General features: G+C 40.2%; 1 protein-coding gene across 1 annotated transcript in view; it reads right to left on the bottom strand.

Moving 5' to 3' along the window:
• Positions 1–20,239, bottom strand: part of LOC100666635 (cytochrome P450 2C23-like) — a 52,158-nt gene extending 31,919 nt beyond the window's left edge. The window contains exons 1-7 of the mRNA XM_003408978.4: positions 18,436–20,239; positions 11,829–11,991; positions 6,376–6,525; positions 5,220–5,380; positions 4,543–4,719; positions 2,549–2,690; positions 1,116–1,303 (exon numbers count right to left, since the gene is read on the bottom strand). Coding sequence (XP_003409026.2) covers positions 1,116–1,303; positions 2,549–2,690; positions 4,543–4,719; positions 5,220–5,380; positions 6,376–6,525; positions 11,829–11,991; positions 18,436–18,615 — 1,161 coding nt within the window. The 5' untranslated portion in view covers positions 18,616–20,239. The remainder of the gene's footprint in view (positions 1–1,115; positions 1,304–2,548; positions 2,691–4,542; positions 4,720–5,219; positions 5,381–6,375; positions 6,526–11,828; positions 11,992–18,435) is intronic.
• Positions 20,240–27,440: the final 7,201 nt, after the last annotated feature.

Here is a 27,440-nt window from a genome sequence, read left to right as displayed (position 1 = left end):
CCCCAAATCTGTTCCTGTCAAGTCAATTCTGACTCATAGTGACCCTGAAGGACAGAGTAGAACTGCCCCTTAGGGTTCCCAAGGAGCAGCTGGTGGATTTGAACTGCTGACGTTTTGGTTAGCAGCCAAGCTCTTTAACCATTGTACCACCAGGGCTCCCTGGCTTGTGTCTTTAGCTTTCTTCATTATCCCTTGCTCCTGACAGGGTGGAATAATATTTTTTTAATGTGATGCTAGGTCTTATGTGTTAATAGACGTCTACACTGACATTTGCAAGATTAGCGTGTCATTTCTGTTTTGTAGTATTTCAGTCAGTTTTGGCATCTTTTTTTCCTCTTCTATCCTCTGGAACTGTTTAAATGTAATACTCAAGCCATTAATCACTACACAAGACTGACTACATCCCCAGTATGCATGAAAATATTTTGATGAACACTAAGTGCTCTAGACATGTTAAATGTTAGGGGCAGCAATATCTCAAATCTGTATGAGGTCCTGACGGGAGATAATTTGAATTAAAGGAGAGTGAGACTTGGCTCAAGCTGCAGGCACATTTCCCATCCTTCCCCCCCCCTTTTTTTTAAATCCATCATGAAAAAATCAGATTTCAGTTCCAGAGATATCCTTATTAATCAAAATCACTGCTCACTTAATACATTTGATATAAGAGTGGTAAGGGGCCTTGGAAGCCCTAGGACAGCCTCCTCCATTCTGTTGTGGTTCTTGTTGTGTGCCGTCGAGTCGATTCCAACTCATAGTGACCCCACAGGACAGAGTAGAACTGACCCATAGGGTTTCCAAGGAGTGGCTGGAGGATTTGAACTGCTGATCTTCTGGTTAGCAGCCTCAGCTCTTAACCACTGTACCACCAGGCCTCCTCCTCCATTCTAGGGAGGCAGTAAAAAAAAAAAAACCAAAGCTAATGGACTGCCCTGAGGGCTCACTATATCACAGTGACAGATTTCAAAACCAGGTTATGTGACTCTGGCCTATGCTCTTTCTGCGACTCTCAACTGCCTCTCTTCCTGCAACAGACGTGATAAGCCCTCTCACATACTCCTTGAGGTGCCATGGTGCCCCTACTATCCCAGTCAGCTTTCCCAGACATGTCTGACCTTGGGGATGACGAATTGTCTGAATTTTGTGTCCCGGATCACAGCATGGGGCAAGTTAGAAGGAAGGAGGTTGATGAATCTTTGTATCTCATGCAACACAGCCTCTGTATAGGGTAACTTCATCTTGTCCTTCATGCATGGGCTTTGGTTGCGTCCAATCACACTGTCAATTTCTTCATGAACTTTGGCTGCAGAGACATAATCATAAGTGCTACTCAGGGATATGTTCCTTGGAGACCTGGAAATGCTTGCAATGTGTGACAGAAAGTGGCCTAGAGAAGAGTTCCAGAGGCCAAAGACAGGTGCTAAGCAGCTCATTGCTTTGCTCTTGATGGAATTCTATTGTTTAGTTTGCTGTCATAGGCCAATGTTGTATGTCACTGAGTCGATTCTGACTCATAGCAACCCTACAGGACAGTGTAGAACTGCCTCATAGGGTTTCCAAGGAGTGGCTGGTGGAGTTGAACTGCCGACCTTTTGGTTAGCAGCCTGAGCTCTTAACCACTATGCCACCAGTGCTACATCACAGGCCAACAAAGGGACTTTATTGCAAGGGACTTTGCTGCAAGAAACATAAAGTCCAGGATCGAGTACACCCTCAGCCTTCTGCCTTAATAGGTTTGTTCTCTTGTATAGGTGAGGAGAGGACCTGTGTGGCAGGGGTTATGGCTACCCCACAGTTCTTGGCAAAGCATCTGTACAGAGCAAATGTTTAACCCACACTCTAGTAAAAAAAAAAAAAAAAAAAATTTTTTTTTTTTTCTAGTAGGGGTATTCTCTTTGTCAGCTTTACATGCCCTCCTACACATTTCATGGGACTGGAAAATACCATATTGTTGAGCAATATAAACAAACACCTGCTTCCTAAGGCCTGTGCTCTGAGAGTATGCTTGAGAAAATCCAGCTAATACAATTTCATATTTGAATTTCAAATTATTTTGGAGCTAGAAATCTCCTTTGGGGAGTTTGCTCCATTTTCAAGACGGGAAAATAGAGGCTTGCTTTAACAAGATAAAATAACTTGTTTGCAGTCACAGAGTCAGGTCCAGGATGAGAATTCATCATGGGAACCCATGTATCCCTCATCTAATGATAGGGTTGCTATTTTATGAGTCAGAATTGACTCAAGGGCAGTGGGGCTTTTTTTGTTATTCTCTGGCATTGTATCTCATATACAAGGATTTGGGATTCAGATACTCCCCTCTGTTTTTAAGCTGAAATAAATCCTTTGAGTTCTCACAAGGCTCCTCTTTCTTTTCAGCATCATTGGTCATGATTCTCATCTACAAAAGCAAAGCCACAAGGAATGGCCCTTCGCACGGTGCTCAGAGCAGCCCAGAGAAAGTGAAGCAGTCACTGACTGCAGCGTCTCCCCACCCTCCTCCAATGCCCTGATCTCATCTTTCCTTTTGTTGATAGGATATTTGCTGTACCTTCCACTTCAGGGTGTTTCATCAGGAGCAGGAGTCCGAATCTCAGGGTGTTACTGAGTGTCTCTGTTCCCGCCGCAAACAAATTAGATGCACAGGTGACCAAGTTCTCCATATCAAACTCAGACTCCGGGTTGTTTTTCTCCTGATGATGGTAGAGTTAATGGGCACATGAGTTAAAGAGACTTCACCTTACTTACTTTGGACATGTTAGCAGGAAAAAACAAACACTAAAAAAGGACATTATGTTTGGTAAAGTAGAGGGTCAGTGAAAATAAAATGAGATGGACTGACACAATAGCCACAACAATGCACTCAAACATTCCAGCAATCACTAAGACGGCGTAGGGCCAGGCAACACTTTGTCCTGCTATATGCAAGGTTGCCACGAGTCGGAGCCGACCTGACAGCAACCAACAGTAACAACATCATTAACAAGAACAGTGTCCTCCAACCTGGAAGGCATCATGCTGAGTGAAATCAGTCAGTTGCAAAAGGACAGATATTGTATAAGACCACTATTATAAGGACTTGAGAAACAGTTTAAACTGAGAAGAAAACGTTCTTTGGTGGTTACGAGAAGGGGGGGGTGGGAGAGGGGTACTTGCTAATTAGATAGTAGGTAAGAACTACTTTAGGTGAAGGGAAAGACAGCACACAGTACAGGGGAGGCCAGCACAATTGGACTAAACCAAAAGCAAAGCAGTTTCCTGAATAAACTGAATGCTTCGAAGGCCAGCATAGCAGGGGCAGGGGTCTGGGGACCATGGTTTCAGGGGACATCTAAGTCAATTGGCATAATAAAATCTATTAAGAAAACACTCTGCATCCCACTTTGAAGAGTGGCGTCTGGGGTCTTAAACGCTAGCAAGCAGCCATCTAAGATGCTGCAATTGGTCTCAACCCACCTGGATCAAAAGAGAATGAAGAACACCAAGGACACAAGGCGATTACGACCCCAAGGGACAGAAAGGGCCACATGAACCAGAGACTACATCATCCTGAGACCAGAAGAACTAGATGGTGCCCTGCTACAACCAATGACTGCCCTGACAGGGAACACAACGGAGAACCCCTGAGGGAGCAGGAGAGCAGTGGGATGCAGGCCCCAAATTCTCATAAGACCAGACTTAATGGTCTGACTGAGACCGGAAGGACCTCGGTGGTTATAGCCCCCAGACCTTCTGTTGCCCCAGGACAGGAACCATTCCCGAAGCCAACTCTTCAGACATGGATTGGACTGGACAATGGGTTGGAGAGGGATGCTGGTGAGGAGTGAGCTTCTTGGATCAGGTGGACACTTGAGACTATGTTGGCATCTCCTGCCTGGAGGGGAGATGAGAGGGTAGGCGGGTGGTTAGAAGCTGGCGAAAAGGACACAAAAAGAGAGAGCGGAGGGAGAGAGCAGGCTGTCTCATTAGGGGGAGAGTAATTGGGAGTGTGTAGCAAGGTGTGTATGGGTTTTTGTGTGAGAGACTGACTTGATTTGTAAACTTTCACTTAAAGTACGATAAAAACTATTTTTTTAAAAAAAAGAACAGTGTTCTCCATGGTTGTTAAACCTGTTGCAGTCAAGTTGATTCCAACGCATAGCGACCCGACAGAACAGAGTAAAACTGCCCCATAGAGTTTTCAAGGAGCGCACGGTGGATTTGAACTGCCGACCTTTTGGTTAGCAGCCGCAGCACTTAACTACTGCTGTAATGTATCAAAATATCAAGAATTACCTACATGGTATGATTAGGCTTTCATGTACTTCCATGGAATTATAAAATACAGTATTAGGGAAAGACACTGTCTATAGTACCTCCTGGAAACCCTGGTAACGTAGTGGTTAAGAGCTTGGCTGCTATCCAAAAGGATGGCAGTTTGAATTCACCAGACGCTCCTTGGAAACCTTATGGGACAGTTCCACTTGGTCCTGAAGGGTCGCTATGAGTCTGAATCAACTCAAAGGCAATGAGTTTGGTTTTTTTTTTATTTTTTCAGTGTAGTACCTCTTCCATCTTGCTGAGGAAACAATCAATGTAGTCCCGAGCGCTATTATGATCCAGAGACTCCTGATGCTCCTTCACTTTTTCCAGTATAAAATACTTAAGATCTTTAGACCTTTTTGAGAATGCTCTGTGCTGTCCAGGGAGGTGTTTTATGAGTCTTGGCCAGAGATTGTACATCTAAAAATGGAAAAAAAAAAATCCAAGAAATTCAGTTTGTGAAAAGAAACCAGTGTTTATGAATGAAATGCCTGACCCTCTGTGTTATCTGGCCAGGCAGCATCCCTTCCCCAGCTTCCAAGCAGAAGAGAGGGGAACATGACCATCACACACAGGAAAGTAGCTCTTTCCCATCTGCTTGCTCATTCCACCTTTGGCCAACCCTAGTCATAAAGGGAGAAAATATGCGTAGGTGCCTTAAAAGAAACACAGGTAACAGAGTGTTCTGCCTTCTGTGGAGGAGTAAACCCATGGAGGGAAGCAGAGGGCAACCTTCCATAGATGCTGGGTTAAGTGACATTGCACTCATTTATTCAACATACATGGAGAGAAAGTAGCAGTGCTCATGTTGGCACTTTGTCCATGGAGTGAGTCAGGAGCTGATAACCCTTTACCGTGAGGACTACCAGTAACTGGATCAGCGAGATCAAACACGAATGCAGATACAGTCTTAGTCTTACCTGGCTCCATGGAGAGTTTATCTGTCTAAAATTTTCATTTAACAAGTTCATCAGGTAGAGGAATTTCTCATTAGTATACTGGAAACGCTCACTGAAGAGGATGGAGCAGATCGTGTTGCAAGGAGCACAGGAAAGGACGAAGGTGGGGTCAAAGGGCTGAGCTGATGTAAGAAAAGAATAACTCTGACATTTAGAAATTTAATCATCCTGCATTATAACTTCAAGAACTAGGCTTCTCTCCTGCTCGGATTAATACATATAGTTTATTGCTATATAGTATTACACTACTAATAACATACACTATAATATTATTTTTTTAATAATATTATATGAATACTATGATCTCATACTAACCAGTACCAACTGCTGTCAAGTTGATTCTGACTCATGGCGACCCCATGTGTGTCGGAGTAGAACTGTGATCCACAGGGTTTCAATGACTGGCTTTTTAGAAGTAGACTGCCAAGCCTGTCTTCCAAGGTGCCTCTAGGTGGAGTCTAACCTCCAACTTTTCAGTTAGCAGCTGAAATGTGTTAACAATTTACACTACCCAGGGACTCCACAATCTAATAATAGCAACAAGTAATATTATGAAGTATTTACTGCATGCTGGGCACTGTGTAAGGGGCCTGGGTGGTACAGTGGTTAAGCACTCAGCTGCTAACTGAAAGGTTGGCAGTTTGACCCCATTAGCCGTCCTACGAGAGAAAGCTGTGGCAGTTGGCTTCTGTAAAGATTACAGCCTTGGAAACCCTATGGGGCCGTTCTACTTTCGTCCTGTAGTGTCACTATGAGTCAGAATCAACTCAGTGCAGTGGGTCCTGGTTTGGGCACTATGTAAATGTTTTACGTATATATTATTTAATACTCATTCTGAGGTTTGATTTTTAGCTTCACTTTTTATATGAGGAAAATGTGTCTTAGAGAAGCTAAGTAACTTGTCCAAATTTACACACTAGTAAGTGCTCAAGCTGGGAAATGAATCAACACAAAAGGATTCCAGGGTCCTGACTAACAGTTTTGAAGATCATTTTCTGCCTACCCCTTTTCTCCTAGATAACTCCCTCGGCCACAGAGTGACTCCCAAAGGGGGAGTATGTAAGGTAGTGTGTATAGGAACCTCCTTGCTCCCAAAGGGACAATCAGTGAGTTTCACCCTCTGTTTGCCTGAGCTCCTCCACAAGGTATCGGGCTTCCTCCTGGACTCTCTCCTCAATGCTTCTCTTCCCCATTCCAAAGTTCCGCAGGGTCATAAGGGAGAACCTCCGCATTTGCTTCCACCTCTCTCCATGACTGAAAACGATTCCTAGGAAAGGAAGCAAAGAGTATGAAAGTACTTTGTGTCATAAAGTCAGACTTCCCTAAGGCTCATCTCTGGTGTCTACCCTGGATTGTTCAGGGAGTAAGCAGCTGGCAATTTAATGGCACACATGTTCTGTGGCTTGGATGAAATGCTTATCATAAAGAAAATAAAACCCAAGCAAAAGGGGGAAGAGATGGTAGAATTGGGCAGGGGGAATCCTTGGCAGGTAGAGAATATTCCCAAGCATAGAAGGACCCTCCACCTGGTTTTGTTAAAAGTAATTAAAAATGGCATGTGAGCTCATAAAACCCTTCCCCAGGCCTCTGTTTTTATAGTTCTCTCTCTAACTTAGGTTTTAGTTCCATATGTGATTTTCTGTATTAGAAGATAACGCAATTTCAAAGCAGATCAATGAGGGATTTGTATTCTCCTCATAATTTACCACAGCTAGTGTAAAAAACAAAATTTTTTTTTTTTTTTTAGTGTTCGCCTATTCCAAATAAGAAGAAATGAAGGAGCAAAGGAACTCAAGACGTTCCATACCAGTGCTTTTTTGTTTCTTCCTCTGTACAAAGCCAGTTATGTGTTCTGAATTTCCTATTTCTCTTGATTCATCATTAGTCTCCCATTACCCTCAAATCCAAATCTCAACTGCATCTTCTCATCCTTCTTGCCCTTCACTCTACACATCTGCATTGCTAAGCCCTTTCGATTCCATCTCTAAAATGTCTTTCTTGTCTGTTCCTTCTTGTCAATTTATACTACACTGCCATACGTCAGGTTCTAACATCTTTAGAAATCTAAAAAGTTGCAAATCACCTTCAAATCAGTTTCCCTGTCGGCAGTTTCCAGGTTACTCAAACTCATATATGGGGAAAATCATGTTAGTGCTATAAAGCATTCAAGGGATCCCCAAGGTCTCAACCTACCAGCTTCAAACTCTCAACCTTTACACCATTCTCTCCTCTCCCTTGACTTTAACTATGTGAGCTTATGGACCAATCGCAGCTGTTCGCTAAGCTCACCACATTGTTTTGCATCCTCATTTTGCTCATTCTTCGCCTTTCGCTCGCAATTCTGCTCCTGCCCTATTTGCTTCTTTGAGTTTCTAGCTCTCCTTTAAGGCCCATATCAAAAACCTTGTCTTTGAAGGCTTTCCTGTACTCCTCTATTGGAAGTAATCTCTCCTACTTTTGTTTTTCTTTTTTTGCCTTGCTTTAACACAATTTATTTTTTCTGCCTTGTATTATAATAATTTGTTTACTTGTGTTATTCCTCTTAATAGGTGTTGGTCTCCTATAATTATCTGGCCTGCCCCTCCAAATATTTCCTGTGATATATGATCCCTTGCTTTGCACACAGTACAACACATAATGAGTTAAATACTCATTTATTATCTATTAAGTAAGCAGACATTTAAAAAATTATAGTATCCTATGCTATCAAGCTTGTGGAAAATTTAGTGTGTTTGTTTAGCCACTTCCCACATCACTACATATTTTGGAAATTAAAACAATACTTATAATGAAAACTATTAAAACTGTCTTTGATCCATTAATTGCTTTTCTAAAAAATTATACAAAGAAATAATTCTACAAAAGGCATAAAGACGTACACTGCAATGCCATCTTTACTAACTTAAGAAAATTGTAAATAATGTGAACACCAATAGGGGAACTATTTGCACAATTATAGTAAAGCAACATTGGTAATCAATAAATTTAGCAGCTATTAAAATGATGATTATGAAAACGATAGAAATATAAGAAATTAATAGTATTTTTAAGAAGATCAGTGTACAAATATTTCTGTATACTATAATTATAGCTATGTAAAATATGTGTGCATATGGACATCTGGAAGAGAGGACATAAACTAAAAACAGCTCTTAGTGTATTGAGGCAGTATGCTTCGTGCTTATGGCCTCTAGAACTAGGCAAACCGAATTCAAATCTCTGCTACAAAACTTTCTAATGTGGGCAAGTTATTTCTACTGCCTCAGCTTCTTCATCTGTAGAATGGAAATAAAGAATAGTATCTTCCTCATGGGACCACTGTGTTGACTAAATATGATAATGTATGTAAAACATTACATTATGTATCTGGAACATAAAATACTCAATATTAATGTTAGCAGTTATAATAATAGTAGTTATTGTTTTGTGGGATTTTTATCTTTTCAAAAAATTTTTAAATGTAACAACCATTTTATTAAGTTCACAAATTCTGTGGGTCAGTAATTCGGACAGGGCATAGCAGGGATGGGTTGTCTCCTCTGCTCCATGAGGTCCAGGGCCTCAGTTGGAAGTCCTGAATGGCTGGGGGTGATTTGAATGGCTTGGAGCTAGAAATAGCTGAAAGCTGGTTCACTCATGTGTCTGACATTAGGGCTGGGATGACTCAAAGCCTGGGCTCAGCTAGGACATTCTATTGGAGCATCTCCACATGGCGTCTCCTTGTGGCTTGGGGTTCACATTATAACACAACTGGGTTCCAAGCAAGAGCATCTTGAATTTGGACTGGCCTTTGGGAATTGCTTGTGACTGATAGAATCTGGTTACATATTCTGAGGTTTGGCTTGAAGAAGCTTTGCAGCTTCTGCTGAGCTCTCTATAATGTTCATCCTCTGGATGTTCTCAGTTGGGACGCTCCCTCCTGGACCCCAGGCACCAAGTAAGAAGAAGCCCCAGCCACATAGACAGACCATGTGTAGATGTTCCAAGCGACAGCCCCAGCTGAGATCAGCCTTTGTGTCATCCCTGCCCATAAGCTAGACTTGTTAGTAAAGAAGTCTTCAGATGATTTCAGCCCTCGGCCAACATGAATCACCTTCAGCTGTTCAATTTGAAAGAAATTGGTTATCTGTCAAAGCCCCAGACATTATGGGGCAGAGAAAAGCCATTTCTACTGTTTGAATTCCTGACCCAGAGAATTCATGAGCATAGTAAAATGGTTATTGTTTTATAACACTGAGTTTGGGGACATTTGTTATATAACAATAGCTAACTGGAACATTCTCCGATGTTTTATTTCTCACTTTGTTCAGTCTATACTTCTTATGTAAATATACATTTTAAATATATTGATTTCTCTCTCCCACCCCTGAATCTCTGCAGGCCTAGGGTGCTTCAAGGATGCCAGATCCTCCCCACACACCAGTGCATTTGTGTGGGTGCATGAGTGGGTTGTGTAATTACATCTTGTGTTGTTTACATTTATGTAGATCCCCTAATAGGTCTGCACAATTTATATTTCCATAGATATTACTTTCCAAAAATGATACACCATTGGCACTCTTCAGATAAGGAATGAGTGCTTCTTTATCCATATCTTTAAGGGCACTGGAAGTTATTTTAACTTTTGACATTTTAACGAGTGAACAATGGCATTTAACCCTGGTGTGTAGACTGCACAAATAGAATAAAGTAAGGTTCGTGCTGTTGCAATCTTTCAATGAGATAAATGCTTAAGGATTAGGAAAGTAGGCAAAATAATGAGCTAATAGTTAGCAGGAAATGTTTCAACAACTTGATCAGGTACACATACATGGCAGGAATCTACAGCACTATAAACGCACTTGTTCAAAGGTCTCAGAAAGCTCTTCAGTGTTTCAGCAGATAATTTAATTTAGAAAGGAGAACTAAAATATCAATGAATGGTTCTTCTCTTTGTTATTTTCTAGAAGAATACAAAGGTTGGGGGAAGAAAGAATTGACTTATCTGTTCCTATCATGTGCAACTAAGGCGCAGTAACAAGAATTTATAAGATGCTTAGAAACAAATTTCCTCAGAGTTGCAGTAACTCCAAGATTTAGACAAATATTTTTCCCCCTCTTCAGTTCAATCCAGCCTAGTAGTTTCCATTTCCAGTTAAGAATTAACTTAATAGCTCACACATAGCCACTGTAATCAACTTGTTTAGGAAAAAGGGAAAAGAGGGAAGGCCTGATTGTTTCTCTAGTTAAATAAATGCAGCCTAATCTTATGTGAGAAAGAGCGAGACCAACAATTGTTTTGTTTTAACACTTATTTCACTGCATTATATTTAATCAGTTATTCATAAATATGCTTTGAAAATAATTTTTTTTTCCTCTTTGTTATGGATTGAATTGTGTCCCTCAAAAATGTATGTCAACTTGTCTAGGCCATGAGTCCCAGGATTGTGTGGTTGTCCATCATTTTGTGATCTGAGGTGATTATCCTATGATCCTATGTGTTGTAAATCCTAACCTCTATGATGTTAATGAGGTAGGATTAGAGGCAGTTATGCTAATGAGGCAGGACTCAGTCTACAGGATTAGGTTGTATTTTGAGTCAATCTCTGTTGAGATATAAAAAAATCAAGCAGAGAGGGAAGAGACGTCGTAACGAGGAAAGAAACGCCTGGAGTAGAGCATATCCTTTGGACCTCGGGTCTCTGCACTAAGAAGCTCCTAGACCAGGGGAAGATTGATGACAAGGACCTTCCCCCAGAATCAACAGAGAGAGAGAAAACCTCCCTGGGAGCTGACACCCTGAATTTGGACTTCTAGCCTCCTAGACTGGGAGAGAATAAATTTATTTGTTAAAGCCATCCACTTGTGGTATTTCTGTTACAGCAGCACTAGATAACTAAGACATTCTTGAATTTGTAATTTTATTATTTCTAAGTGATTTGGTGGGGACTTTCAGGCTATTCTACATTTTTTTATTGTGTAATACTTGATACATAGCAAAGAATACATGTCTAAGTTTTGAAACATAATAATAAAGTGAATTATTTGTGAATCTATCATCCATCCGAAGAACTAAAACACGACTAGTGCCACTGGAGCTCCCCGTGCCTCTCCTCCCTGGTCCCACCCTCACCACCACCACCACCGCCACCACCCCTTGACCAACCAGGTTGCCACTGAAAACACACTGATTTCTACATCTAGTCATTTGTTTATTGTTGCTGCCACTGAACCACTGCAGACTTTGTACCCTGTGAAACTACAGCCCAGACATGGCTTCCCCAGCTCTCTAGACCAGAGGACCTCTGGGTAGCAACCCAAATAAGACTATTTCATCTCAATTGTGCTCACAGAATTACTTTACAGAGAATCTGAAGTCTGTTTTGATGGTCATCGCAGTGGAGCTATCAGGGCATCTAATCAACTGCTTTGTGCAGAACAGATGCTTATTAAATTAGCTAATCTAGGTTTGCTAGAGTCGGAATCGACTTGGCGGCACTGAGTTTGGTTTTTTTTTTTTTTTAATCAGATTTTATGGCTAAATATTCAGATACCAATGAAAATTGATATGGATTTTGATTTGAAACATACCATATCCTTTTAGGGTATCCTCAATAATTGGCATAGGTCCTCTGCCAAGGAATTCGTCACCCTGATCAATCAGAGCTTCCTTCACTGCCTCATATCCATGTAAGACCACTGTGAGCTGGGGTCCAATGTGCAGGGTGTAGACCGGGCCATACTCCTCAGCGAGCTGGAAGATATATGAGCAGCCATGTGAGTGCAGCTGTGAAATCTCTCAGTTGGAGGCTGTGAGTAGAAATTAAGTAATAATTTTACATGTGACTTAGCCTTTGCTCCAACAATTACATTCTAGGGATTTAACCTGAGGTATAGCCATCGATTCATTCTTTCCTTCATTTATATATATAACTCTTCAACAAATATTTACTAAGCACCTATACTGTGTCAGACACTGCACAGCCCAGGGACTCTCATGGAGCTTAATGTCTAGTGAAAGTGACAGGCAAACAAAATACATTTGCAATGCAAATTGAGCATAATTCTATGAAGGAAATTGAGTTGGGCAGTAATGGGAGAACTTAACAATATAAATTGGGTCAGGAAAGATATCTGTGAGGAGGTAACATTTAACTTAAAATTAAAGATAAAGAAGAAGCATACAGGATAAGGACCTAGAGGAGAGCTCACTTTGCAGATAAGAGCAAAGGATGAAATCCATATATTTACAGTAGTGTGTTCCAAGAGGAAACATAGAGAACTAAAATAGCCAATAATTGGGGGTTGATTTTCAAACTTATTTTGTATCTATGTAAAGGAATTCAAAGCAGCCGTTTGAAATTAGCTTTAGAAAGATAACTAATGGTATGGAACCATGCTAAAGTTCTAAATAAATTGCAAAAAATAAAATTACCTAAAAAATATGTTTGTATATTATTATGACCAGAACTTTTTTTGGTTTATGATTATTATCTCTAAAAAGCTTTCTTTTGGCTCCCTGATTTTTCTCTCTTGTCTTTTCCTTTCCTTCCTTCTTCTTTTTTTTTTTTTTTTTTAAAGCTTTAGGTGAAAGTTTACAGCTCAAGTTAATTTCTCATTCAAAAATTTATACACAGTGTTTTGTTACACTGGTTGTAATCCCCACAATGTGACAGCGCGCTCCCCCTTTCCAACCCAGGTTCCCTGTGTCCATTCATCTAATTCCTGTCCCTTCCTGCCTTCTTGAGTTGCTTTTGGGCAGCTGCTGCCCCGCTGGTCGCCTACATTTGGTTGAACTAAGAAGCACGTTCCTCACAGGTGTTATTGTTTGTTTTATAGGCCTGTCTAATCTTTGGCTAAAAAGTAGGCTTCAGGAGTAGTTTCAGTTTTGAGTTAGCAAAGTGTCCAGGGGTTCCTCCAGTCTCTGTCAGAACAGTAAGTCTGGTCTTTTTTGGGAATTTGTATTTTGTTCTACTTTATTGTCAAACTCTGTCTGGGGCCCGCAATTTTGAGTCCTGTCATAGCAGTCGTGGTGGTAGCCGGGCACCATCTAGTTCTTCTGGGTTCAGGCTGGTGGAGTCTCTGGTTTATGTGGTCCATCAGTCCTCTGGACTAATATTTTCCTTGTGTCTTTGGTTTTCTTTGTCTCCTTGGCTCCAGATGGGATAGGACTAATAGATGTTTCTTAGATTGCCACTCGCAAGCTTTTAAGAACCCACATGCTACTTGCCAAAGTAGGGTGTAGAACATTTTCTTTATGAACTGCTATGCCAATTGGCCTAGATATCCCCTGAGACTATGGTCCCCAGCCCCCAACCTCAGCAACTCTGTCCCTCAAGGTGTTTGGATGTGTCTAGAAAACTTCGATGCCTTTGCTTTGGTCAAGTTGTGATGACTTCCCCTGTAACCTTCCTTCTACTTTTTCTATTTTTTTTTTTTCTTTTTCTTTCCTGCCTTTCCTTTTTAATCAAGTTTCATTTAAATGATAGAGAAATTTGCCACTTTGGACTCCTTTTTTCTATCCCAGAAAAATAAAACTACTTTCTTTGTTCCTCTGAATGAGAGAGTCTCTATATTCTTGGGTATAAACCTCCAGGGCCTCTTTTCCCACCTCACCTTCAGGTAATGGCCTTGATTTCCTATTTCTCTGAGATAACAGAAATAGTCAGAAGAGTTCCATACACTGATACCATAGCATCTACACTTTTACCTGATCTGTGCCCATATACAAAGTTTTCTCTCCTGTTAATATGAACTCTCCACACTCCTAAAAAAAAGGCCAACTCCCATTTGCGTGTGTGTGTGTGTGTGTGTGTGTGTGTGTGTGTGTGTGTGTGTACTGGCTTCTACCCTCTTCCAGCTACTATGACATGACGCTCCTCTTTACAGAAAAACTCTTTAGAAATTTTGTCTATACCTGTTAGCTGCAATTTCTCCCCTTCATTGTCTTTTGAAATCACACCAGCCAGGTGTTGCCCACACCACTCCACTGAAATTTCTTTTATGAGGGTCACTGAAAACCTCTACATTGCTACATTAATGCACTTTGCATAGTTAAAATACTCCTTGAAATACGCTCTTCCTTTGGATTCCAGGACACAACACTCTCCTGGGGCTCTTCCTATCTACTGGCTGCTCATGCTTACTCACCTTTACTGGTTCCTCCTCATCTTGTTCCAATTGTTGAGGTGTCCCGGGATTTAGGCCTTAGCCCTTAGTCCTCTTATCTTCTCTAGCTATACTCATTCCATACGTGAGCCCATCCAGTTTCATGGCTTTAAACACATTCTATATTCTGACTCTTCAATTTACCTATGTAGCTGGACCCATACCCAGAACTGCAGCTCTATATATCCAACTGCTTACTCGCATGTCCACTCAGATGTTCAATAGGATTTTAAAATGTAATATGTCCAAAACTGAGGTCTTGATATCCCCTTTTGCCTACCTCCCCTACATCAAACAAACAAAAAACCTGATTTTGAGAGCAAAAGACATGATGGTGAATGTCTTAGTTATCTAGTGCTGTTATAACAGAAATACCACAAGCGGATGGCTTTAACAAAGAGAAATTTATTCTCTCACAGCCTAGGAAGCTAGAAGTCCAAATTCAGGGTGCCAGCTGCAAGGGAGGGCTTTCTCTATATGTTCGCTCTGGAGGACGGTCCTTGTCATCAGTCTTCCCCAGTGGAGGAACTTCTCAGTGCAGGGACCATGGGTTCAAAGGATACTCACTCCTGGCTCTGCTTTCACGGTGGTATGAGGTCTCCATGTCTCTCCACTCCCTTCTGTCTTTTATATCTCAAAAGAGATTGGCTCAAGATACAATACAATCTTGTAGACTGAGTCTTGCCTCATTAACATAACTGCTGCTAATTCTATCTCATCAACATCATAGATGTAGGATTTGCAACACATAGGAAAATAACATCAGATGACAAAATGGTGAACAATCACACCATACTGGGAATCATGGCCTAGCCAAATTGATACACATATTCTGGGGGGATACAATTCAATCCAGTGACAGGGAGGTAAGCAGCTATATGCTCCTATCCCCTCACAAAAAAACCAGAGAAAAACAAGCAGAAAGTACAACCAAACCAAACCCAAACCCATTGTTGTTGAGTCAATTCCAACTCATAGCAACCCTATAGTACAGAGTAGAACTGCCCCATAGGGTTTCCAAGGTAGATTGAAACTGCTGACCAAACTCTTAACCACTACACCGCTAGGGTTTTCCGGAAAATACAAAGTAAGTTTCAATAAATTTTAAAAGATTGAAATCATACAAAGTTTCTCCTCTGACTACCATGGAATGAAACTAAAAATTAATAACAGAGGAAAACTGGAAAATACACAAGTATGTTGAAATTAAACAACACATTATTAAACAGCCTTTGGGTCAAGGAAGAAATCAAGAGAGAAACCAGAATATACTTAGAGTTGAATAAAAATGAAAGCACAACATACCAATACTTCTGGGGTGCACCAAAGGCAGTGCTCAGAGGGAAATTTATAGTGGTAAATGCCTCCATTACAAAGAAGAAAGATCTCGAATTAATAACCTCAATTTTACAACTTGAGGAACTAGGAAAAGAAGAGAAAACTAAGCCCAAAGCTACCAGAAGGAAGAAAATAACAAAGAGTAGAGCAGGAATAAATGAAGTAGAAAAGAGAAAAACAATAGAATCAGTGAAACCAGAAATTGATTCTTTGAAAAAATCAAAGACACTACATGCACAAAAAGAAAACCATAGACTAATATCCCTAATAAATGTAGATGCAAAAATCCTCCACAAAATACTGTAAACCAAATCCAACAGCATATTAAAAGGATTATATATGATTATCAAGTGAGATTTATCCCTGGAACGCAAGGGTGGTCCAACATTAGAAAATCAATTAATAAAACAAAGGAAAAGAATCACCTGGTCATCTCAATCAACACAGAAAAGGCATTTGACAAAATCCAACAGCCTTTCATGATAAAAACACTCAAAAAACTAGGAATAGAAGGAAAATTCTTCAATATGATAAAGGGCATTTATGAAAAACCCACAGGTAACACCTTACTCAATGGAGAAAGACTGAGAACTTTCCCCTTAAGGTAAGAAACAACACAAGGATACCCGCTCTCACCACTCCTATTCAATATTGTACTGGAAGTCCTAGCCATATCAACTAGGCAAGACAAAGAAATAAAATTATCCAAATTGAGAAGGAAGAGGTAAAACTACCCCTATTCGCAGATGACGTGATCCTAAATATAGAAAACCCTAAAGAATCCACACCAAAGTGACTAGAGCTAATAAGTGAGTTAAGCATAGTTGCAGGATAGAAGGAAACCCTGGTGGCACAGTGGTTAAGTGCTACGGCTGCTAACCAAAAGGTTGACAGTTTGAAATCTACCAGGCGCTGCTTAGAAACTCTATGGGGGCAGGTCTACTCTGTCCTATACAGTCGCTACGAGTTGGAATCAAGTCAACCGGTTTTATTTTGGTTTGGCAGGATAGAAGGTCAATACACAAAACTCAGTTCTGTTTTTCTACATCAGCAATGAGCCATCTAAAAAGGAAATTAAGAAAACAACTCCATTTACAATAGCATCTAAGAGAATAAAATACCTAGGAATAAATTTAACCAGGGAGGTAAAAGATTTGTATGCTGAAAACTATAAACCATTGCTGAAAGAAATTAAATAAGACCTAAATAAATGGTAGGGAATTCCATGTTCATGGGTTGGAAGACTTAATATTGTTAAGATAGTAATACTATCCAAAGCAATCTACAGATTCAGTGCAATCCCGATCAAAATTCCAACAGCCTTCCTTGCAGAAATGGAAAAGCCAATCCTCAAAATTTATGTGGAATTTTAAGGGGACCCTAATAACCAAAGCAATCATGAAAAAAAAAGAACATGGCAGAGGACTCACACTTCACAGTTTCAAAACATACTGTAAAGCTATGGTAACCAAAAGCGGAGTGATCTGCTTAAAACATACAGCACGTCATGTCACTCCTGCCTTTTCAGTGAAGCCTTCCTTGGACAGCCCATTTCAAATTTCAACCTCTGCTCCTCTTCTCTGTATGATTTCTCTCCACAGCATTTATAATATCTAAGATGCTGTATATTTTACTGATTTGTTTTGGTTATTGTCTGACTTCTCTCATTAGAATATAAGTTATGTGAGGCAAGGGTTTTACCTCTCTGTTCATTGCAGTGTTCCCAGAGTTTGTCAAAAAGTATGGACTCATTGGAAACCCTGGTGGCGTAGTGGTTAAGTGCTATGGCTGCTAACCAAAGGGTTGGCAGTTCAAATCCACCAGGTGCTCCTTGGAAACTCTGTGGGGCAGTTCTACTCTGTCCTATAGGGTCGCTATGAGTCAGAATCGACTCGACGGCACCGGGGCTGGGTAAGGCTTACAATCAGAGAAGAAACCTCCAGTACTGGTTCTTCTTTCCTGGAGAATATATTTTAAAACAATGAACAATGTCTTTTCCCCAAGAAGTATTTCAAAAGATGTGAATGTCAGTCCAGGTGGCAGGGTTGGGCTGCATCAGAGCAGGATGCTGGGGAAGGAAGTGGGATTACTCTTTAAAGATAAGATCACAAAGCCTCCCACAGATCATTTGGTATAAGATAATAATAATAATATTAAAAAAAAATAATATAGAAGGGCATTTATTACATTAGCCAGGCATTGTTCTAATAATTTGAATGCATTAGCTTAATAAATCTATACAATAGCTTCATGGACCAGTTACTATTATTATCCCCATTCACAGGTGAGTAACTTGCTTAAACTTACACAACTATTACGAGACAACCAAGACTTCTATGCAGCTCTAATATGCAAATTATTTCTGTTCGTAGACTCCACTTGCCTTTTAGTCAGTGTTACATGCTGAGGGGATTGGAAGCCTTTCAGTTAAAATATGTTCTGGGTCCAGAATTTTCTCATTCAGTAGAATTCAACCAATATCTCAGTTCAGATCAACACTCCTCACTACCTGCTGTAAAGTGATCCAGTCCAAAAAGGAAAAGGATTTTTTTGTCCTGTAATACAGATACAGACACCCAAAAGTACCTCAGTGATGAGCAAAAGGAAGAAAGAATTGAGGCAAGACAGCCAACTGGCAGCAGTCTGAGATGCAGAGCCTGGAGATGACCAGCCCCAGAATCAAACCCCTTACCTTGCAGAGGGAACCAGGGATGTCCTTAGGGTTCAGTTGTAGCATATTCCCAATGATGGGAAGGGGAGCTGGGCCAGGGGGGAGCCTTCTCATTTTGTGACTTTTCCTCCACACCAAAAGGAAAATCAGGCAAGTGATACAAATCACAAGGGCAAGAGTAGTGATCTCCAGCAGCTCCATTTCAGCCACTAGATGTTAGGAACTGTCCAGGCTGCCTGTTCAAAAACAAACGTTTATATGTGAGATGTGCCCTGCCGGTCAAAGGCTGTTCTGAGTTTTTACACTCTCCTTGGAGTCAACCAACTGGAACTGATTCTGGGTTTATTTGCTTTGTTGAAGCTTGATATTAAGGATCATAGCTTTCCCTTCTCTCATTCTTAAAATCTGCAATTTTATCCCTTTGAGTGTCTAAGCATTTCCGTTACAAGTAATTTTTTTCTTTCAACTGATGATTCATTAAATATAAAGCTGTACTTTATTTTTCATGAGATTATGAAGCTGTTCACAAGTTGGCAAAAATGGCTGATCACATAGCCTCAGATCTGCAAATATGTGTCATAAACAGAGTTGTCACAGTGGTCCTACGTAAACATCATTTTATCTTGTCTCCCATCAGTTAAAAGGCTACTGTGGTTTCTATTACTTATTATAGCAAACATTAAAAATCTATTTGGCGCTAAAATTCTTCATTAGACAGTTGCAATTTCATTATTTCTCTCTCATTTCAGAGTCACCTCTCTGTATTTCCTACAGACTATTTACATCAAACAGATTTGCATATTAGACTGCACTCACGTATCCCTTAGCACAACAACCAGGATGATATTTATATAAAGGGCAAGGGCAGCAGTGCCCTAGTGTAGCCTTTTGTGACTGGCTTCTTTCACCTGGCATACTATTTTTCTTTTTTTTTTTTAATTGTACTTTAGATGAAGGTTTACAGAACTAGTTTCTCATCGAAGAGTTCGTACACACATTATTTTATGACACTGGTTAACAACCCCACGACATGTCAGTGCTCTCCCTTCTAAACCCTGGGTTCCCTATTACCAGCTTTCCCGTTCCCTCCTGCCTTCCAGTCCCTGTCCCAGGACTGGTGAACCCCTTTTGTCTTGTTTTGTTCCATGGGTCTGTTCAATCTTTGGCTGAAAGGTGAACCTCAAGAGTGACCTCATTACTGAGCTGAAAGGGTGTCCAGGGGCCATACTCTCAGGGTTTCTCCAGTCTCTGCCAGGCCAGCAGGTCTGGTCTTTCTTTTTGAGTCAGAATTTTGTTCTACATTTTCCTCCAACTCTGTCCGGGACCCACTATTGTGATCCCTGTCAGAGCAGTCAGTGGTGGTAGCCAGGCACCATCTAGTTTTACTGGACTCAGTCTGGTAAAGGCCATGATAGATGTGGTCCATTAGTCCTTTGGACTAATCTTTCCCTTGTATCTTAATTTTCTTCATTCTTTCTTGTTCTTGGAGGGGTGAGACCAGTGGAGTATCATAGGTGGCAGCTCACAGGCTTTCAAGGCCCCAGATGCTACTCACCAAAGTAGAATGTAGAACATATGCTTCACAAAATATGTTATGCCAATTGAGCTAGATGTTCCCTGAGACCATGGTCCCCACAGCACTCAGCCCAGCAATTCAGTCCCTCAGGGAGTTTGGATGTGTGTATGGTTTTTTTTTTTTTTTTTTTTTATGGCGCTACCATGACCTTGCCTTGTACTTCCCCGGTGTTGTGTACTGTCTTACCCTTCATCAAAGTTCTCCACTTATCTATTGTCTATTAAGTGTTTTTCCATCCCCACCCCTCCCCTCCCTCGTAACCACCAAGGATTGTTTCTTTTTGCATGTAAACTTTTCCATGAGTTTTTACAGTAGTGGTCTCATACAAAATTTGTCCTTTTGTGATTGACTTATTTCACTCAGCATAATGCACTCCAGATTCATCCATGTTATGAGATGCTTCACAGATTCATTGTTGTTCTTTTTTTATCGCTGCATAATACTCCACTGTGTATGTACCACAGTTTATCCATTCATCTCTTGATGGGCATCTAGGTTGTTTCCATCTTTTTGCTATTGTGAACAATGGTGCAATGAACATGGGTGTGCATATGTCCATTCGTGTAAGAACTCTTATTTCTCTAGGATATATTCCTAGGAGTGGGATTGCTGGATCTATTTTTAGCTTTCTAAGGAAGCACCATATCGTTTTCCAAAATGGTTGTATCATTTTGCATTCCCACCAGCAGCACATAAGAATTCCGATCTCCCTGCAGCCTCTCCAACATGTTATTTCCTATTTTATTGATTCATGCCAGTAATGCTGGGATGAGATCGTATCTCATTGTGGTTTTGATTTGCATTTATTAATGGCTAGAGATCATGAGCATTTCCTCATGTGTCTGTTGGCCGTTTGAACATCTTCTTTGGTGAAGCATCTGTTCGTTTCCTTTGCCCATTTTTTAATTGGATTGTCTTTTCGTTGTAGGGGTGTTGGATTTTCTTTTAGATTTTAGAGATTAGACCTTTTTCTGATTTTTTAAAAATAATTTTTATTGTGCTTTAAGTGAAAGTTTACAAATAAAGTCAGTCTCTCACATATAAGCTTATATACACCTTACTACATACTCCCATTTACTCTCCCCCTAATGAGTCAGCCCGCTCCCTCCTTCCAGTCTCTCCTTTCGTGACCATTTTGCCAGTTTCTAGCCCTCTCTACCCTCCCATCTCCCCTCCAGACAGGAGATGCCAATACAGTCTCAAGTGTCCACCTGTTACAAGTAGCTCACTCTTCATCAGCATCTCTCTCCAACCCATTGTCCAGTCCCTTCCACGTCTGATGAGTAGTCTTCGGGAATGGTTTCTGTCCTGGACCAATAGAAGGTTTGGGGACCATGACTGCTGCGATTCTTCTAGTCTCAGTCAGACCATTAAGTCTGGTCTTTTTATGAGAATTTGGGGTCTGCATCCCACTGTCCTCCTGCTCCCTCAGGGGTTCTCTCTTGTGCTCCCTGTCAGGGCAGTCATCGGTTGTGGCCGGGCACCAACTAGTTCTTCTAGTCTCAGGATGATGTAAGTCTCTAGTTCATTTGGCCGTTTCTCTCTCTTGGGCTCATAGTTATCATGTGACCTCAGTGTTCTTCATTCTCCTTTGATCCAGGTGGGTTGAGACCAATTGATGCATTTTTTTTTTTAGATGGCCGCTTGTTAGCATTTAAGACCCCAGACGCCACAGTTCAAAGTGGGATGCAGAATGTTTTCATGATAGAATTTATTTTGTCAATTGACTTAGAAGTCCCCTTAAGCCATAGTCCCCAAACCCCCGCCCTTGCTCCGCTAACCTTCGAAGCATTCAGTTTATCCAGGAAACTTCTTTGCTTTTGGTCCAGTCCAGTTGAGCGGACCTTCCCTGTATTGAGTATTGTCCTTCCCTTCACCTAAAGTAGTTCTTATCTACTAACTAATCAGTAAATAACCCTCTCCCACCCTCCCTCCCCCACCCCCCCTCCCTCCCCCCTCTCCTAACCACAAAAGAATGTGTTCTTCTCAGTTTATACTATTTCTCAAGAACTTATAATAGTGGTCTGATACAGTATTTGTCCTTTTGCATCTGACTAATTTCGCTCAGCATAATGCCTTCCAGGTTCCTCGGTGTTATGAAATGTTTCACAGATTCGCCACTGTTCTTTATCGATGTGTAGTATTCCATTGTGTGAATACACCATAATTTATTTAACCATTCATCCGTTGATGGACACCTTGGTTGCTTCCAACTTTTTGCTATTGTAAACAGGGCTGCAATAAACATGGGTGTGCATATATCTGTTCCTGTGAAGGCTCTTATTTCTCTAGGGTATATTCCGAGGAGTGGGATTTCTGGGTTGTATGGTAGTTCTATTTCTAACTGTTTAAGATAACGCCAGATAGATTTCCAAAGTGGTTGTACCATTTTACATTCCCACCAGCAGTGTATAAGAGTTCCAATCTCTCCGCAGTCTCTCCAACATTTATTATTTTGTGTTTTTTGGATTAATGCCAGACTTGTTGGAGTGAGATGGAATCTCATCGTAGTTTTAATTTGCATTTCTCTAATGGCTAATGATGGAGAGCATTTTCTCATGTGTCTGTTAGCTGCCTGAATATCTTCTTTAGTGAAGTGCTTGTTCATATCCTTTGCCCACTTTTTGATTGGGTTGTTTGTCTTTTTGTGGTTGAGTTTTGACAGAATCATATAGATTTTAGAGATCAGGTGCTGGTCGGAGATGTCATAGCTGAAAATTCTTTTCCAATCTGTAGGTGGTCTTTTTACTCTTTTGGTGAAGTCTCTAGATGAGCATAGGTGTTTGATTTTTAGGAGCTCCCAGTTATCTGGTTTCTCTTCGTCATTTTTAGTAATGTTTTGTATTCTGTTTATGCCTTGTATTAGGGCTCCTAACGTTGTCCCTATTTTTTCTTCCATGATCTTTATCGTTTTAGTCTTTATGTTTAGGTCTTTGATCCACTTGGAGTTAGTTTTTGTGCATGGTGTGAGGTATGGGTCCTGTTTCATTTTTTTGCAAATGGATATCCAGTTATGCCAGCACCATTTGTTAAAAAGACTCTCTTTTCCCCAATTAACTGACACTGGGCCTCTGTCAAATATCAGCTGCTCACATGTGGATGGATTTACATCTGGGTTCTCAATTCTGTTCCATTGGTCTATGTGCCTGTTGTTGTACCACTACCAGGCTGTTTTGACCACTGTGGCTGTATAATATGTTCTAAAATCAGGTAGAGTGAGGCCTCCCACTTTCTTCTTCTTTTTCAGTAATGCTTTACTTATCCAGGGCTTCTTTCCCTTCCATATGAAGTTGGTGATTTGTTTCTCCATCACATTAAAAAATGACATTGGAATTTGGATCGGAACTGCATTGTATGTATAGATGGCTTTTCGTAGAATAGACATTTTTACTATGTTAAGTCTTCCTATCCATGAGCAAGGTATGTTTTTCCACTTAAGTAGGTCCTTTTTAGTTTCTTGTAGTAGTACTTTGTAGTTTTCTTTGTCTAGGTCTTTTACATCTTTGGTAAGATTTATTCCTAAGTATTTTATCTTTTGGGGGGCTACTGTGAATGGTATTGATTTGGTGATTTCCTCTTCGATGTTCTTTTTGTTGATGTAGAGGAATCCAAGTGATTTTTGTATGTTTATCTTGCACCCTGAGACTCTGCCGAACTCTTCTATTAGTTTCAGTAGTTTTCTGGAGGATTCCTTAGGGTTTTCTGTGTATAAGATCATGACATCTGCAAATAGAGATAATTTTACTTCCTCCTTGCCAATCCGGATGTCCTTTATTTCTTTGTCTAGCCTAATTGCTCTGGCTAGGACGTTTAGCACAATGTTGAATAAGAGCGGTGATAAAGGGCATCCTTGTCTGGTTCCCGTTCTTAAGGGAAATGCTTTCAGGCTCTCTCCATTTAGAGTGATGTTGGCTGTTGGCTTTGTATAGATGCCCTTTATTATGTTGAGGAATTTTCCTTCAATTCCTATTTTGCTGAGAGTTTTTATCATGAATGGGTGTTGGACTTTGTCAAATGCCTTTTCTGCATCAATTGATAAGATCATGTGGTTTTTGTCTTTTGTTTTATTTATATGGTGGATTACATTAGTGGTTTTTCTAATATTAAACCAACCTTGCATACCTGGTATAAATCCCACTTGGTCATCGTGGATTATTTTTTCGATATGTTGTTGAATTCTATTGGCTAGAATTTTGTTGAGGATTTTTGCATCTATGTTCATGAGGGATATAGGTTTGTAATTTTCTTTTTTTGTGGTCTTTACCTGGTTTTGGTATCAGGGATATGGTGGCTTCATAGAATGAATTAGGTAGTGTTCCGTCATTTTCTATGCTTTGAAATACCTTTAGTAGTAGTGGTGTTAACTCTTCTCTGAAAGTTTGGTAGAACTCTGCAGTGAAGCCAACCGGGCCAGGGCTTTTTTTTGTTGGGAGTTTTTTGATGACCCTTTCAATCTCTTTTCTTGTTATGGGTCTATTTAGTTGTTCTACTTCTGATTGTGTTAGTTTAGGTAGGTAGTGTTTTTCTAGGAATTCATCCATTTCTTCTAGGTTTGCAAATTTGTTAGAGTACAATTTTTCGTAATAATCTGATATCATTCTTTTAATTTCACTTGGGTCTGTTGTGATATGGCCCATCTCATTTCTTACTCGGGTTATTTGTTTCCTGTCCTCTTTTTCTGATTTTTAATAGCCAATTTTTTTTTTTTTTTCCAGTCTGTAGGTTCTCTTTTTACTCTTTTGGTGAAGTCTTTTGATAAACATAAGTGTTTAATTTTTGGAAGATCCCAGTTATCTAGCTTATCCTCTGGAGCTTGTGTGCCGTTGGTTGTGGTTTGTATCCTGTTAATGCTGTTTATTACGGCCTCTAGCATTGATCCTATTTTTTCTTCTATGAACTTCATGGTTTTTGGCTTTATGTTTAGGTCTTTGATCCATTTTGAGTTAGTGTTTGTATATGGTGTGAGGTATGAGTCCTGTTTCATTTTTTTGCAGATGGACATCCAGCACTATTTGTTAAAAAGACTGTCTTTTCCCCATTTGATGGACTTTGGGCCCTTGGCATAATGTTCTTAAGGTTCATCCATGTTATAGGATGTATCAGTACTTCATTCTTTTTCATGACTGTAAAAATATTCCATCATATGATATACGATATTTTATCCATTTGTCAGTTGACGGACATTTGTTTCCACTTTTTGACCATTATATGTCTGCTACAAACATCTATCTACAAGTCTTTTTGTGGACCTGTTTCATTTCTTTTGGGTGGATATCTAGGAGTAGAGCTACAGGGTCATATAGTAATTCTACGTTTAACTTATTGACGAACCACCAAAATGTCTTCCACAGTGGCTGCAGCAGCAGTATATGGGGGTTCCAATTTCTCCATCCTCATTAACACTTGCTATTGTCCATCTTTTTTATTATGACCTTCCTAGTGGGTGCGAAGCGGTATCTCATTATAGTTTTGATTTGCATTTCCTAATGATGAGTGACACTGAATTTCTTTTCATGTCCTTATTGGCCATTTGTACATCTTCTCTGGAGAAATGTCTATTCAAATTCTTCACTCATTTTTAAATTGGGTTATTTTTGTCTTTGTTGTTGAGTTGTTATCCCCTAATCTTTAACTAGCGGACACACTCTCTTTCTTTAACTTCTTGCCTTTTTTTTTTACACACTCCTAACATTACATTCCTCCCATTTAGGTAACCTTACCACACTTGGATCACCACATGTCTCTCAGTTTCTCATACTATGGTGGGTTGCATGTTGCTGTAATACTGGAAGCTTTGCCACCAGTATTTCAAATATCAGCAGGGTCACCCTTGGTGGACAGGTTTCAGTGGAGCCTCCAGACTAGAAAGAAGGACCTGACAGTCTACTCCTGAAAAAACTGGCCAGTAGAAACTTTATGAACAGCCCTGGATCATTGTCTCATATACTGCCGGAAGATGAGCCCCTAAGGTTGGAGGGCATTCAAAATATGATTGGGGAAGAGCTGCCTCCTCAAAGTAGAGTACTAATGTGGATGCAGACAAGCTTTCGGGACGTTCATTTGCTGATGCTGCATGACTCCAAATGAGAAGAAATGGCTGCAAACACCCATTAATAACTGGAACATAGAATGCACAAAGTATGAATCTAGGAAAATTGGAAGCCATAAAAAATGAAATAGAACCCATAAAGATTGATATTCTAGGCATTAGTGAGCTGAGATGGACTGGTATTGGCCATCTTGAACCAGACAATCATATGGTCTACTATGCCTGGAATGAAAAACTGAAGAGGAATGGCATTGCAATCATCATGAAAAAGAACATTTCAAGATCTATCACGAAGTACAATGCTGTTGGTGATAGGATAATACCCGTATGGCTACAAGGAAGATCAGTGAATATGACTATTACTCAAATTTACACACCAAACATTAATGCCAAAGATGAGGCAACTGAAAATTTTTATCACCTTCTGCAGTCTGAAATTGATCAAACATGCAATCAAAATGCATTAATAATTACTGGTGATCGGAATGTGAGAGTCAGAAACAAAGAAGAAGGATCGATAGTTAGGAAAATACGGCCTTGGTGATAGATATGATGCTGGAGATCGCATGATAGAATTTTGCAAGACCAATGACTTCTTCATTGTAAATACCTTTTTCAACAACATAAACAGTGACTATACGTGTAGACCTCACTAGATTGAAAACACAAGAATCAAATCGACTACATCTGTGGAAAGAGATGATGGAAAAGCTCAATACCATTAGTCAGAATAAGGCCAGGGGCCAACTGCAGAACAGACTATCAACTGCTCATATGCAAGTTCATGTTGAAGCTGAAGAAAATTAAAACAAGTCCACAAGAGCCAAAATATGACCTTGAGTATATCCCACCTGAATTTGGAGACCATCTCAGGAGTAGATTTGACACACTGAACACTAATGATAAAAGACCAGACGAGTTGTGGCAAGACATTAAGGACATCATACATGAAAAAAGGAAAAGGTCATTAAAAAGATAGGAAAGAAAGAAAAGACCAAAATGGATGTCAGAAGAGCCTTTGAAACTTGCTCTTGAACGTAGAGTAGCTAAAGTGAATGGAAGAAATGATGAAATAAAGGAGTTGAACAGAAGATTTCAAAGGGCAGCTCGAGAAGACGAAGTCAAATATTTTAATGAAATGTACAAAGACCTGGAGTTAGAAAACCAAAGGGGAAGAATGCCCTCATCATTTCTCAAGCTGAAAGAATTCAAGAAAAAATTTAAGCCTCCAGGAGCAATATTGAGGATTCTATGGACAAAATATTGAATGAGGCAGGAAGCATCCAAAGCAGATGGAAGGAATACACAGAGTCACTGTACCAAAAAGAATTGGTCAATGTTCAGCCATTTCAGGAGGTAGCATATGATCAAGAACCTGTGGTACTGATGGAAGAAGTCCAA

Source organism: Loxodonta africana, chromosome 16 (assembly GCF_030014295.1).
Source record: "Loxodonta africana isolate mLoxAfr1 chromosome 16, mLoxAfr1.hap2, whole genome shotgun sequence".
Taxonomy (NCBI): Eukaryota; Metazoa; Chordata; class Mammalia; order Proboscidea; family Elephantidae; genus Loxodonta; species Loxodonta africana.
The sequence above is the reverse complement of the archived record's forward strand: the minus strand, read 5'-3'. Positions and strand labels throughout refer to the sequence as shown.